Source organism: Delphinus delphis, chromosome 15 (assembly GCF_949987515.2).
Source record: "Delphinus delphis chromosome 15, mDelDel1.2, whole genome shotgun sequence".
NCBI lineage: Eukaryota > Metazoa > Chordata > Mammalia > Artiodactyla > Delphinidae > Delphinus > Delphinus delphis.
The window spans coordinates 26,967,486-26,982,352 of NC_082697.1; the positions used below are offsets into that span (position 1 = coordinate 26,967,486).

A 14,867-nucleotide genomic window follows, 5' to 3' on the forward strand; every position below is an offset into this window, starting at 1 on the left:
AAATGCTCCTCGGCCCTTACACCTTGCTTCCTACAGAACCCCCCACTGGTCTCCCTTAAGCCTCGGACCTCTGGTCGCCCAACTCCCCTTTTGACGCCCCCATTCAGCAGGAAGTAGCCAGAGATCAGAACGCCACCCCATTACACCAAAGATGTCGGGATGTAAGGCCAACTGGCCCGAGGCAGGGGAACGCAATCAGACTCACAGGTTGCATCAGCCCAGACCTCCCACCCACCCAGTCCCAGGAACTGACCTGGTGATTTTCCACCCGGCCCAGCCTTCCCGCCTTTTGAGGGGCGGGACTAACGGTCCCAAGACTGATGCGACCGGCACCAGATATTGCCACGATACCCGAAGAGACCACCAAATAAGGACTACTCTGCGCCCTCACGGATTCACCACACCCCCTTTCCCTTCTTCCCCTATAAATTCTGCCCAAACCCTCGCCCGGGCGCGACTTCTCTGGCCCCCTTTCTCTCGGACCAGTGAACCTCGTCCGGGAGCGTACCCAAATAAAGCTTGTTTAAGCTCTCCTCCGTCTTTGGTGCCATTCCTTACAGATATTAATATCCCTTTGTTATGGATGAGCAAATTGAGCTGTGAAAACTGAGGTCATTGGCCCCACGTGACAAAGCTGAGATTTGAAGCAGTCAGATTCAAACTAGGGTCTCCCTGAGCCCACAATCCTTTTCTTTCACTAAACCCAGAAAGATCACTGGAGCACCCTGAAACACAAGCAGCTATGGTAAAGAAAACAAGATGACAAAAGGTGGTATTAACCCCACCCCCTCAACTACCCAAATTTTATCAATGCTTCTGAAGCACCAGTTGAGACAGATGAGGTAGGAATAAGGATTGCGTCCAGTGCTAACTTTAGTTAGGGAATCTGTGTGAAGGCGTTTCTTGGAGAGTCTGATCCAAAGAGTCCTTTATCCAAAATGTCAGAGCAAAGAAGTAGAAGTATAAGCCACCTATGCGTGGAGGCTGCCTGTTAACTCTGCCACTTGGCCAAGTGATTTAACTCCCATCTCCAAGCCCCTGCCTCCTGTAAAATGGGTATAATTAAAACATTGTTTTGGAAGATTCCATGTGATAAAGCTTGCAGTGTGCTTAGAACACTATCGAACACTTAAGCGCTCAATATAATTGTCATCATGAATGATGGAGGTCTTCTTAAAAAATAATTCAGTATGACTTACTTGGAAATGTATCAAAAAATAAGGAGTGATGGATACAGGCGTAGTGTGATAAGGTATAGTAAAATTTTAATGAAAGATGAAATAGTTAAAATGTTCACTGCAAAATTCTTTCCACTTTTTGTATGTTTGAAAATGTCCATAATCCAACGTTGGAAAAATAATGCATTGTGATCTGCTCTGGGAGGAGGAAGGGCTAAGTTTTGTCTTTGTTTTTTTAATAGAAAAGGTACAAAAATGAAAACAAAATGGGCGAAATCTTCCTCAACTCTCTCCCGCCTTCGGGCTGTGGGCCGTTAGTAAAACTGCTTGAATGAAATCATCGAGGACCGCTTGCGAAATACCAAATCCTCGAGAGCGAGGCCCAAGGCTGCCAAAACCTCGCGAGGGACAGGGACGCGATCCAAGCTCCGCATCCCACTTCGGTGCCGAGGAGGTAGGGTTGGAGCGAGCACTAACGGAAACGCGGCCTGGCCGTTACCAGGGGGTTCCCGGCCCGCGGCCGCTGACCGCCGAGCGCCGCAAGTAAATACCTTAGCGGGGCGGGGGAGAGAAGCGTCGAATTTCAAAAAAAAAAAAAAAAAAAAGCCCAAACCCCCACAGCCCCGGGCGGGCGGGCGCGCGCCATGGGCGCCCTTTGGCTGCGGGAGTGAGTGGAGGATGCTGGGAAGGAGGTAAAATGGCCACCGGCGGCGGCGCGGAGGAGGAGAGGAAGCGGGGGCGGACGCAGCTCCTGTCTCTTGCGCGCCCGGCGGCCCGGGCCGAGGAGGCCGAGGGCGGCCGCGAGAAGATGGGCTGGGCCCAGGTGGTGAAGAACCTGGCCGAGAAGAAGGGCGAGTTCCGCGAGTCGCGGCCTCCGCGGCGGGAGGAGGAGGGCGGTAACGGCGCGCGCGGCGGGCTCAGCGTCCCCGCGGGCCTGGCGGCGCCAGGCCTCGGTGACTTTCCCCCGGCCGGCCGCGGGGACCCGAAGGGCCGCCGGAGAGACCCGGCCGGCGAGGCGACGGACGCCCGCAAGAAGAAGGGCGCAGCCGAGGCGGGCAGGAGGAAGAAGGCCGAAGTGGCGGCCATGGCGGCCCCGGCCAAGCCCGACGCGGCCGAAGACGCGGCCGAGCGGCCCCCACAGGACGAGCAGGCGACGCCGGCTGGCCCCGCGGCGGGCCCGGGCAAGGGCCGCTTCCTCGTGCGCATCTGTTTCCAGGGAGACGAGGGCGCCTGCCCAACCCGGGACTTCGTGGTGGGCGCGCTCATCCTGCGCTCCATCGGCATGGACCCGAGCGACATCTACGCGGTCATTCAGATCCCTGGCAGCCGGGAGTTCGACGTGAGCTTCCGCTCGGCGGAGAAGCTGGCCCTATTCTTACGCGTCTACGAGGAGAAGCGCGAGCAGGAGGACTGCTGGGAGAACTTTGTGGTGCTGGGGCGGAGCAAGTCCAGCTTGAAGACGCTCTTCATCCTCTTCCGGAACGAGACGGTGGACGTGGAGGACATCGTGACCTGGCTTAAGCGCCACTGCGATGTGTTGGCCGTGCCGGTGAAAGTGACCGACAGGTTTGGGATCTGGACCGGGGAGTACAAGTGCGAGATCGAGCTGCGCCAGGGGGAGGGCGGGGTCAGGCACCTGCCGGGGGCCTTCTTCCTGGGGGCCGAGAGGGGCTACAGCTGGTACAAGGGGCAGCCCAAGACGTGCTTTAAATGTGGTTCCCGGACCCACATGAGTGGCAGCTGCACACAGGACAGGTGCTTCAGGTGCGGGGAGGAGGGGCACCTGAGCCCTTACTGCCGGAAGGGCATCGTGTGTAACCTCTGTGGCAAACGAGGACACGCCTTTGCCCAGTGTCCCAAAGCGGTTCACAATTCTGTGGCAGCTCAACTAACCGGCGTGGCCGGGCACTGAACACCCGCCTGTCTGCCAGGGTGAACACAGAGCCAGCTTACCCCTCTTAAGTGCCAAAACTTTTTTTTAAACCATTTTTTATCGTTTTTGAAGGAGATCTTCTTAAAACTACAAGAGACATCTCACTTTGCCTTCCTAAACTGAGTTTACTCCATTTCAGCCTTTCCTGAATTTGGTGACTCTGTCATCAGTAACGACTACCGACCGAGAACTGTAGTGTGCAGATATGTCTCCCCGCCCTTGTTTAAAATTTATTTTCATTTTTGTATTTGGAGATTTTTTTTCTGGTACTTTTTACTCCCCACCCCTTGTCTTCTCCCCGGATTTTCATTCTTCGGCTGCCTTGCTCATCTTTGTGCCCCAGTGCTAGGTAGGGGCCCAGCACATGGTCGGCACTCCATCAATGTTTGTTGAATTGAGAACATTGTTGACCCTGGCTTCTGTCAGGGTGTCTATCTTTTGCAGCTCATCCCGTCCCCTTTTAATTTGCTGCTTCTAATCTATGTGGTCTGAGAATTTGTGAAACCAGTGTTGTTAGAAGTGTATGTAACCTGAGTCAATAGGCTCTGAATGGTGGCCAAGGGCCTCTCTTATGGCATTAAAATGCGTGGACTTTGTGACAGCGCTTTCAGTGGCTCAGAAACCATTCTTCACAGAATCATGGAATCTAGAATTTTCCTGCTGGAAAAGACCTAAAAATTGGTCTAGACCAATCCACTGGTTTTCCAACAGATGAAACAAGACCAGAGAGGTTAAATGACTGGATCAAAGTCACATAGCTGTCTGGTGCCAGAGCTAGCCTAGAGTAGAGTTCCCTGACCCCAAGCCCGGTGCTCATTCCACTACCTCTCACACCTCACAACATTTTCCTCAACACTTGAGGGCCCAGAAAGTCTGCTCTTTCCAGAATAATGAGCCCAGGGGAATGCTAAGAAATCATCTGGGGAAGGAAGCAGAAGATTTGGCAGGAGCTTCAGAATACTTGGGAGATACGGAAGGGACAAAGGAACATAATCCAGGGTGTACTCATTGCCCCCTGGGGTACCATATCTGGATTAAAGTGGCCCTGCTCCTTTGTGGCCTTCCCCTTCCCCGTTCATTGCCATCAGTGAGAAATAGAGGTGCTCCTGAGTAAAGAAAGGTTTACATTTGCATCTTAGCCTCAATAGCTAGCGTCCCCAGAGAAGCAGCCGACTGGAGCTCATCTGCACCCTCCGGACTCTCAGGAGAAAAACAGAATTCCAATGAGCTGTTAACTCTAAAATGTACTTGGGAAATAGGCCAAGCTGGAGGGCATTGGGTCTACTAAGTGTTATCAATTTAAAGTAGAAAAGACAGTTCACTGCTTTTCTTTTTAGTTTTTGTCTTTCCTTTATGTTTTGCTATTTTCTTGTGGCTTAGAATGTAAAATCGATTGTTTAAAGTTTTGTTCTGAATAAATATTTATCTTTTGTATTGCTAACACTGCTGCACTATTTCCTTTCAAAATGTTAGATGCATAGGTTCACAGACCCTAGTTCAACCGAGGCTTCCCACACACCATTTGTTTACTCTGCATATACATTTCCAGCCCGCAGGCAACACTTAACACCTACTATGTTTTCCCAGGCCCTTGGGAATTGTTACCTAAACCTTTGCATCAAAATCACTTAGCATACTGTTAAAACTAAAGTGTTAAGTCCTAACTCAGTTCCCAGCAATGGGAATCACTGGAGTGAGTGAACTATTTTTAGTAAGCACCCCAAGCAACTCTGATGGGCAGCCAGGTTTGAGACCACAGTTCTGAATGGTACTAACATGACTGAGAGGGACTGCCCTCAGGAGATTACAAACCAGTGGGAAAAACTGAGGTAGGATGTCAGTTTCATCATCTTAACAGTTATTGGAAGTGCACTGAATTGGATACAAAGTGTTCATGGGCTTTAGAAAAAATGCCATCTCTTCCAACTATAAGGGAGGAAGAGAGAAAGGGTCCAGGAAATTTCCCATAGAGCTGACTCACTCCTCCAAGCTAGCCCTGGAGACTCCAGACAGAACCCTCTGAGGGATTTTCTAGCCCTGAGATGATAAGATGATCTGATCCTAAGAATTAATGTTCCCAGTATATTGATTCTCTGACTCAGTGATTTGAGGGTATTTCCAGACCTGATCTGGTACAGTTGAGGCCTGGTTGGCTCTTCAGAATCCTGCCTTTCAGAGCCAGCTCAGCCTTTCTCCTTCCTGTCTCCCAAGGCAAACACAGTCTTCCCTCCTCCTTCCTTCCCTCCCTCCCTCTGTCCTCTCTCTCCCCCTCCTCTGCCACGGGTTTCCCTCCCGCACTGTGCTGGAGGCCTGACGTGGGGGGAAAAAGCCTGTATTCATCATAGTCCCCTCCCCCTTCCTCCTAGCAGGCACTGTGCCAAGGAGCCTCCTTGGAAGGAATCTTCCCTCTCTCTGCCCCTCCCCCCCAACTCTACTGGAGAGAGCAGAGGAAGAAACTGTTTCCCTGCCCTTCCCCTCCCCGCCCCCCTATCCGCTTCAGGGCCTCCAGCCTGGCAGTCTGGGGACTGAGCCACGGGCTGGAGCAGAACAAACCTCCCCCAGCTTCCTCTCCTGATCTAGCAGCCCCCAAATTACAATTCCTCACTGTTCATGGGCTCCTGGGAAGTGTGTGGAGATCCCCAGCCTGAGGCTGGTTGACTAGCTGACATTCATTCGTTCAGCTTACAACAATACTGAAGGCCATTAAGAGCCAGACCCGACAAAAGGCACTCTGCATACGCCCGTGAATAAGACTGTGCACTTGCAGAGGGAGCTACAGATAAGTAATAAGGAAGCAATTTTTAAAATAATATTAAGTATTTTTTAATGTTCTAGAAAAGAGTATAGAATTGTCTCAAATGCAGTTCTACTAGAAGAGATGATGTCTCGACTGAAACCTGCAAAATGAAGGAGTCAAGTGAAGAAGGAGAAGATATTCAAGCAACAGAAGCAGCCTGTGCAAAGACCTGGAGACTAGAGCACAGGGTGTGTTCAGGCTGGCTGGAGAGTCACAGGAAGATGTGGTTGGGAAAAGGCCAAGAGGAAGTGACAGGGTTTGTCAGTGTATTAAGAGGCTTGATTTTGTCCTAACACCCTCCACTCTGGCCGCCTTCATTCCATTCATTTAACACTCTAACATTCGTATGTTAAGCACCAACTCTTTCAAGGCAACGAATTGCAGCAAAATAGTCAAGCACTTTGGGGCTGGAATTCTAGAGTCACACAAATATATAATCTGTAATAATGCATTGAAAGAAACATACAGAGTGACATGTTTAATAAGGAAAACTGATCTGTTCTTGGGGGGGGTCAGGGATAACTTCCCAGACAAAATGTTTGAACTGAGATCAAAAGATTATATAAGAAGTTAATTGAAAGGTGGGGGTGGGGGTTAAGTGGTGGTAAGGGTATGAGCCTAGGTTTGCGTAAGGATAACAAGTATAACAACCCTATAGTGGGAGGAGGCACAGTGGATTCTAGAAACCAAATGAACGCCAGTGTTTAGAAACAAACCACTCTAGGTATTGAGGAAAGTGATGGGCTCTAGGCTGGATATTAGGAATGATTCCTAGAACACCATGGAACTGACCTACCAGGGGAGCTACTACCTCTTTCACAGTCAGAAAGGAGCCAGGAGGCCATCACTGGAAAGGCCGAGTTTGAGAACACGCTGTGGAAGCTGCCACTCAAGGACAGGATGCCACTGCCAATGCTACTGCTAGAACAGTGGAATGTCAAGCCCTTGAAGCCAGAGATCATACACTAGAGTCTCCACAACCTTACTTAAAAGCAAAATCAGCCAATATTGTTTGACTTCTGCCTACTACCACCTTCCAAACCTCATGTAAGTGTACCTAATTGCTGGAGCCCTAGCTGCAAGGGAGTCAGGAAATGCTTTTGCTTTCCAGCATGAGTAGCACAGAAAGCACACTAACAGTGGGAATGGGAGCTGTCTGCCGACCATCCACATCTGGCACAGCCAGTGTGGCTACAATGCAGAGAGGGGGAGGGAGATGATGGTACGAAATAAGACTGGAGATCTCTTGGGGAGGTCTGGTCAGCCATGTTTAGAATTTGAGTCTAAGAATGATGAGGCGCCATTGAAAAATTTTTGAGCAAGGAAGTGACATGATCACGGTTATATTTTTAAAAGACCATTCAGGATACTTTGTAGAGAATGGGTCAGAGAGAAACCCAGGTGTAGAGAAGTCCAGTTTACCAAGGTGACAGATTGAGGGTACCTTGGACCTGGATGATGCAGATAGAGAAAAGCAGGCAGGGTAAAGAGATTTTTAGGAGTTTAAGTTAACAAGACTTAGACATAGGCTGGAGGAAAAGTAAGTACCAAGGATGACACCCAAGTTTCCAGCTTCTGCAATTGGATAGATAGTGGGGCCACGCCCTGAGGTGTAGAATAGAGGAGAAAATCCAAGTTTGGGCCGAAGGTCTTCAGTTTGATTTTGGCTGTGTTGAGTTTGAGATCCCCGTAGAGGATGTCTAAAAGAAGGTGTGGGATGGGTGGTTCGAGATCCACAGGTCTTAAATTCTAAGGAGAGCTCTGGGCTTGAGATATAAACACAGGTGTCCTCTAGCAATGGTTTTCAAACTCTTTAACCACATTCCACAGAAGGTATACATTTTACATTGCAGCCATCCAACAGATACATATACATGTGTATACTTATATATAAATAAACAAGTTTATATATAGAAACAAGTTTCTATAGAAACAAGTTTATATATAGAAAGAAATAATATTATCTCTGTGGGTGGTGTGCTCTGATCTTTTCTATTCTATTGCTTCATTCTTTTATAAATGCTTATATGACCCATGAAATTGATTTTATAATCTCCTAATGGGTCATGAGAAAAAGCATAGGGGAGAAAGATTATAGCAACTCGGACCATACCTTATGCAACTCTGACATGTGAGAGTTTTCCCTGATGGAAAAAGATATCGTGACAAATTAATAAAGGACAGCCAGAAAGGGAGAAGGAAAAGAAGAGTGTAGAGACACATAAACCAAGGGAGGATAGTTATAAGTGGCAGGGATTAAATGTGTTGAGTGCTGCAAGAGGTCAAGTAAAATTGGCCTTGAGAAATGTCAAGATTCATAAGTCAGGATTGAAGAGTGCCCATTGGATTGAATAATGTGGAGGTCATTGGGGAAGGCCTTTTAGAGTGTTGGGAGAAAGAGGTGGACTAAGGAACAAGTAATCTTCCTAAAATGCCAGTGTAGCACTCTGACCCTTTTACTCCCTCTGGGGCTCTCTACTGCTCTAGGGAGTCAGCCTAGCATACAACTCCTTTTGCAAGAGGCTTCTGGGTCCCTTTGGGACTTTATTCTCAGCCAGAGTGCCCATTTCCCTACTTCACGTCAACTTCAGGTGTGGCTGACAAAGAGCAACCAGGAGTTCAGTATGATGGAGTGTGGAATGGTATAAGAGGAAGCTAAGGAGTCAGATCATACCAAGTTGAAGGTGGAATTCCACGAGAGCGAGCGTTACCAGACGTGGGCAGAGCCAGTGGATCCATACAGCACCACTTGCTGGCTTGTCAGCGTGACTAAGAATATTTGGGGGAGGACATGTTTCATGAAAATAAACAGATATATTATGGAGGAGAATGCAAACTGCAGAGTTTTAAAATAAAACATGGACCAACATCTTTGGAAAGCAGTTTGTTTGGCACTATCAAAATTTTAAATTTACATAATCTTTACAGCAGTCATAGGAAATGAATCTATAGCTAAACTTGGACAGGTGCACAAAGATGTTATATGTCACATGTTATGTATGTTCACTGATGCATTACTTAAGGTACCAAGGACTGGAAACAACCTGATTGTCTATCCGTTATGTATCAATAGTAGTTAGGCTATGGCACATTCAAATGGTGTCACACTATGCAGCTGTTAAAAAGAACGGCTATTTAAAACCATCTAAGACACATTTTAAAGTGAACAAAGCAAGGTATGGTATGCTACTGTTTACATTTTAATTTTACTTTTTTCAGCTTTGTTGAGGTGTAATTGACAAATAAAATTGTAAGATATTTAAAGTGCACCATGTGACAATTGATATATATATTACATTTTTAAATGATGGAATAAATATATACATATGCTTGTTTATATATAGAATCATCTGGAAGGATATTAGTGAAATTGATAACTTGCTTCTGAGAAGAACTGGATATTTGGGATTGGGGCTGGAAGGAAAATGTATTTTCCATGGTATATCCCTGGGGGGTTTCTTTGGTTTTGTTTCTAACTATTTCATGTACTATCTCTGGCAAAAAAAAAAAAAAAAAATTAAAGAAAAAAATGCAAAACACAACACAAGACTTCAAAGAAATTCCTGTAGACTCTGTAGAAACGGGAGTCCATTTCCTCTACCTTTAAAAATAAGACATTTTGATTGGGAAAGTTTAAAACTCTAGAGCGGCCAAGCCAACTCACTGGTCTCCCTGCTTCCAAGCTTGGTCTCCTTCCACCCAGGAAAATCGTCCCCAAAACAAAATTTGATCACATTAAGCCCCAGCTTAAAAGACCTTCAAAGACTTTGTGTCCTCCCTGGGTCCCACCAGGCCCTGCCTGGTCGCCCAGCCTCCTCTGGGCCTCACCCCCTCACCCTGGCTGGGCTTCTGCTACTCATTCCAGGAATTCACCCTCCCAGGCCCGTGGTTAACCCTTACGTTCCCTGGCGCTCAACTCTAATGCCACTTCCTAACGGCAGCCTTCCCTAACCTTCTAGACAAAACCCTCTTACACTGCCCTCCTTTTCGTGGTCACTGCAGGTACAATGATATGTTTATTTATGCCACGGTTTAATTAATATCTGCCTCTGTCTCTCGATTTTGAACTCCCAGAGGGCAGAGACCAGGACTTTTTTAGCTCTTGGTGATAGTTCCAACATTTCGCACTGTGCCTGGCACATAGTAAAAGTCCAATAAATATTTATTGCACGAATGATCTAGAAATTACTTGGCTGTGGTTACAGATCAGGATATGTACCTCCTTATCCTTTTTTTATTCCTTTTTTTAAATTGAAGTATAGCTGATTTACAATGTTGTGTTAGTTTCAGTTATACAGCAAAGTGATTCAGTTTTACATATATATATATTTTCAGATTCTTTTTCATTATAGGTTATTATAAGATATTGAATGTAGTTCCCTGTATGGTAGGTCCTTGTTGTTTATCTTTTTTTTTTTTTTTTTTTTATGCGGCACGCGGGCCTCTCACTGTTGTGGCCTCTCCCGTTGCGGAGCACAGGCTCCGGACGCGCAGGCTCAGCGGCCATGGCTCACGGGCCCAGCTGCTCCGCGGCATGTGGGAGCCTCCCGGACCGGGGCACGAACGCATGTCCCCTGCATCGGCAGGCGGACTCTCAACCGCTGCGCCACCAGGGAAGCCCTGTTTATCTATTTTATATACAGTAGTGTGTATCCTCCTTGTCCTTTGTAAATGACACTCAAAGTATCCCTTAGCACACTGACTCTCTACTGAATAAGGGCTTATTCATTCATCTTCAAAAAGCAAATTCAAATTTTGGGATTAACAGATACAAACTACTATATATAAAATAGATAGACAACAAGGACCTACTGTATAGTACTGGGAACTATATTCAATAACTTGTAATAACCTACAATGGAAAAGAATCTGAAAAAGTTATATACATAACTGAATCACCTTGCTATACACCTGAATCACGGTAAATCAACAATACTTCAATTAAAAAATAATAATAATTTTTTTTTAAAAAAATCGAATTCACTCCTTCAGTCTTCTCACTTTTGTTAAGGGTTTCCTTCAGCCTGGAGGTCAGGCCCATCCTCCCCTATTCCTCTGAGGGCATATCACTGAGACTTAGCCTGCATGTCCCCCACACTGTGAGGCACAGTGGATTGTGAATGCCTAGCTTCAACAAAACACTCCCTTATCCCTGGCAAGAGTAGCTCTGGCCCTGAGCCCTGCCCCTCCTCAGGGGGTGGGGTGGGAATCTGTAGGCACAGAGGAACTGCCCACCCAGAGTCTGTGCCCTCCCTTTCCAGACCATTCTCTGAAACCCCAGAATTCCCTTCCAAAATACCTCTAAGCTCAATTAGAACCTTCGTGGCCTCAACCCTGGGTTCATCTCAGCTGAGGGCAGGTTGCACTGCCTGATGCACCCCTTACAGACCTGAGGCTTAGGTCTGTATTGCAAGAGACAGCTGGATGTGGCGGTTGGGGTGTCCACTCATACGTGCTGGGTCCCTCACTGATGGGATAGGAGGTAGCTGGACTGGGGTTGGATGCAGGATCCAGGGGGCAGCCCTCGCTGGGCCAACACACCCTGGCACAGACCTCCAAGGGTCCTGGAATTCTAATTCGAACCTGGCTTTTCCAGGTTGTTGTGAAAGTAGATCCGTCAAGGAGGAGAAGATAACATATTTCATTTAACACCTTAGACTGATGATGGATGTATCACTTCTAACTACAGAGATGTGTGGTGTATGGGCCTCCAGCTGAACTCTTGTCCTGGGCACTGCAAATGCCCCTGTTTGGTTGTACCATTTCTTAGCTCAGACAAGAAATGTAAGCTCTCTGGGACTGTTTCCTTACCAGAAAAATGTGTTTAATGGTAACTGCCTTATCAGGGCTGATGAGAAAATGAAATAAAAATTCATGTAAAGGGCTTGGCAGAGTGCCAGACCCTCAGTAAACAGTAGCTCTCATCGTTAGTTTTTCCTTTTTGTCCTCTGGCTATCATCTCCCATGATTTTCTATATGACATCCGAACTGGTCTCTTTTGTAAGATTTCCACACTGCTCCTCCCTTCTCACCCACATAAGGATAACCCCCTATTCTCTCCACCTAGTCAAATCCTACTCTGTCTTAACAATTAAGGTAATAGCTGCTGGTGACTGCAGTTTACTATGTTTCAGGCATCGTATTAAGAGGTTGACATGCATTATCTCAACTCAGTTCTGACACCAACACAACGAGGTGGGTACTGTTTATCATTCCCCAAATACAAGGACACTGGTATCTGGAGAGTTGAAGCACTGTCATCTGGGGCCATTGGGAATGTGAACCCGGTCTTACTACAGAGATAGGTCTCCCAAATGCCTAGTCCCGATCCTGTTTGCCGCCTCCTCCGTCCTTCCAGTGCGCCGGCGAGACCTCTCTCCTTCAAGCCCCCATACTGAAGGCTGTCATACCCCGTCAGGTCTGTCTGCGGACTTTCGGCCTCAAAGGGCGGGCACTTGTCTCACGCCACGTTGCCCACATCAGGGATCCTCCCTCCTTCTCTCCTCTTTCTTCCTCCCTTCCTCCCTCCCACTAAGTATCTCGTTCCTACTCTGTGCTAGGCTTTGTGTTAGTCCACATGCAAAATGTTACCAATGGAGAGGTCAAGGGAGGATGGAATTATATGTCATTTTTCTCTTTCGTCTTTAACGCCTTTCTGTTTGACTGATTTTTTTCCAGTGAGCACGCAGGCCAGGTTTCTCGAACCCAGTTCAGATACTGCTTTGCTAGGTTGGTTTGGTCGGAGGAAAGCCCTGTCCCCTTAACTCCCAGCCCCCACGCCTCCTCCACCAGCCCTCAAATCCAGGCCGCCCATCCCCCCTCCGGAAGGGGGGAGTTGGGAACGAACGCCGAAATCTGAGTGGCTCTTTCAAGCCTCCGTTGCCGTGGAAACCGGCAGCACAGGCCTTGGCGGTCCTTTACACCATCCTCCAGCGACGCAGCCAATGGGCTATGAGCTCCATCCCAGGCGTCCCCGCCCCACAGCTGCCCGGCAGCCCACCAATGGGCAGGTCCCTAAGCTTAGAGTCCTGCCTTCCGCTCAGTGACACCGCCAGTGAGCTTCGGTCCTGCTCTCCCTCCAGCTTCAATGAAGCAACAAGACTCGATTTTTCAAAAAAAGGAATTCTCCAAATTAGAAGGAACTAGCAGTAAAGCCTCTGTCAGTTGCAGCCTGAATAATCTTTGGCTGGTATTTTATTTAAGAGAGCAAAACTGTTCCAATTAGACAACAATATATGTCGTTCTCTACTAAAAAAATTTTAGGCAATGAAAATTTAGGCAATGGGGTTGATATCTGCTCTACGTGGATTTCTTTCAATATAGGTATTTTCATTTAATTTTAAATGATCAAGAAGCTAGTCATCTTTCCTTGTTTGTATTTCAAATGCATACAAATGAAAGACGCTGAGTCATTGACCTAAGCAATTGGTAGCTGACTTTTATTGGACAAAACATATTAAAACTGTAGGATAAATGAATATTTTTCTTAATCCATTGAAGAAGTTCCATTTTTAAGGCAGACTATGTAATTGCTTTAACACTCTAAAGTCTAAATAAACTAAGTGTGTTTTTAAAACCCTGCCATCTTTTTAAAAATGAACTTTATTTTTTAGAACAGTTTTAGATTTACAGAAAAATTGCAAAGATAATACAGAGTTCCTATATCCCCCACCCATCCTGTTTCCTCTATTATCAACATCTTACATTAATATGGTGCATTCGTTACCATTAATAGTTTATTCTGATTTCCTTAGTGTTTACTTAATGTCCTTTTTCTATCCCGGGATTCCATCCGGGATGCCACATTGCATTTATCTCGTGTCTCCTAGATTCTTCTTGGCTGTGGCAGTTTCTCAGACATCAACAGGACTGATCACTGTTGGTGTTGACCTTGATCACCTGGCTGAGGTAGTACCTGTCAGGTTTCTCCTCTGTAAAGTTGCTCTTCTTTTACCCCTTTTCGTGTTCTCCTCTTTGGAAGGAAGTAACTATGCTTAGCCCACACTTAAGGAGTGGGGAGTACTGTTCTACCCCCTTGAGGGTGGAGTATCTGTGTAAGTTATTTGGAGTTTTTCTGCACTGAAGATGTGTTTCTTTTCCTCTATTTATTTAGTCATTTATTTACATCAATGGACTCATAGATACTTATTTCATACTTTCAGTTATAATCCAGTACTGCTTAATTTTGTTGCTCAAATTGGTCCAGATTTGGCCTTTGGCAGGCAGCTCTTTTAGTCGGCTCCTGTGTCCCTTTGACATATTCCCATCTTTGTGTGCCTTTTGTTGTTCTTGAGCACTTCCTTACCTTCTGGCACTATATGTTGCCCCAGACTCACCTTGTATATCCCCTGCCCCAGTCCTAGAATTAGCTGTTTCTCAAGTCCGGATTCCTCCTATTTCAACTAACAGAACAAAGAAATATATGTGCATATGCTAACCTGTGTACATAAACATATCTAAGAATATTTCTGTATGTAACCATGTGCATCTATATTACGCTAAAGGTAAGGTCCTATTTATATTTCCAGCTCTAATCCATTACCACATGAATCACTCTAGCCTCCTCCCCTTGCTCATCTGTAAATTCCCACTCCAACAATGAGAAACCTGGCTCCCACCATTCACCAGTAAAAATGTATAGCAGCATCAGCATTGTTAACCCATACCCCTGTGGGAAACGTTATCAACTTTATGTACACTTTCTTTTGCTTTTAGTTTTACAGACCCCGCTCGTTTCTAAAGTTGCTTAAGTCAAGCTCCTTTCCCCCACCCCCTTTAATGAGGCTGTTTCATACATTTGTAATACAGTTTGTTTTGTCACATTCTGCATTCCATTTTGGGATCCTCCCCAGTCATAAATGATTTTTTAATTTTTCATGCATTAAGATTTGCTCTTTCTAATGTATAGTTCTATGGGTTTTGACAAATGCATAAGGTCTTGTTTCCACCATTATAATAT

At 46.4% G+C, this 14,867-nt stretch overlaps 1 protein-coding gene across 1 annotated transcript; it reads left to right on the forward strand.

The window, feature by feature from the left end:
• Positions 1-1,875: 1,875 nt before the first annotated feature.
• Positions 1,876-4,545, forward strand: ZCCHC3 (zinc finger CCHC-type containing 3). Its single transcript, XM_060032814.1, has one exon. It carries the CDS (start codon positions 1,876-1,878, stop codon positions 3,088-3,090), a length of 1,215 nt encoding a protein of 404 aa, XP_059888797.1. The 3' UTR covers positions 3,091-4,545.
• The last annotated feature ends 10,322 nt before the right edge of the window (positions 4,546-14,867 follow it).

Bases quoted from the DNA above. Each gene is read 5' to 3' on its own strand.
- ZCCHC3 (XM_060032814.1), top strand. From the start codon at position 1,876: ATGGCCACCGGCGGCGGCGCGGAGGAGGAGAGGAAGCGGGGGCGGACG.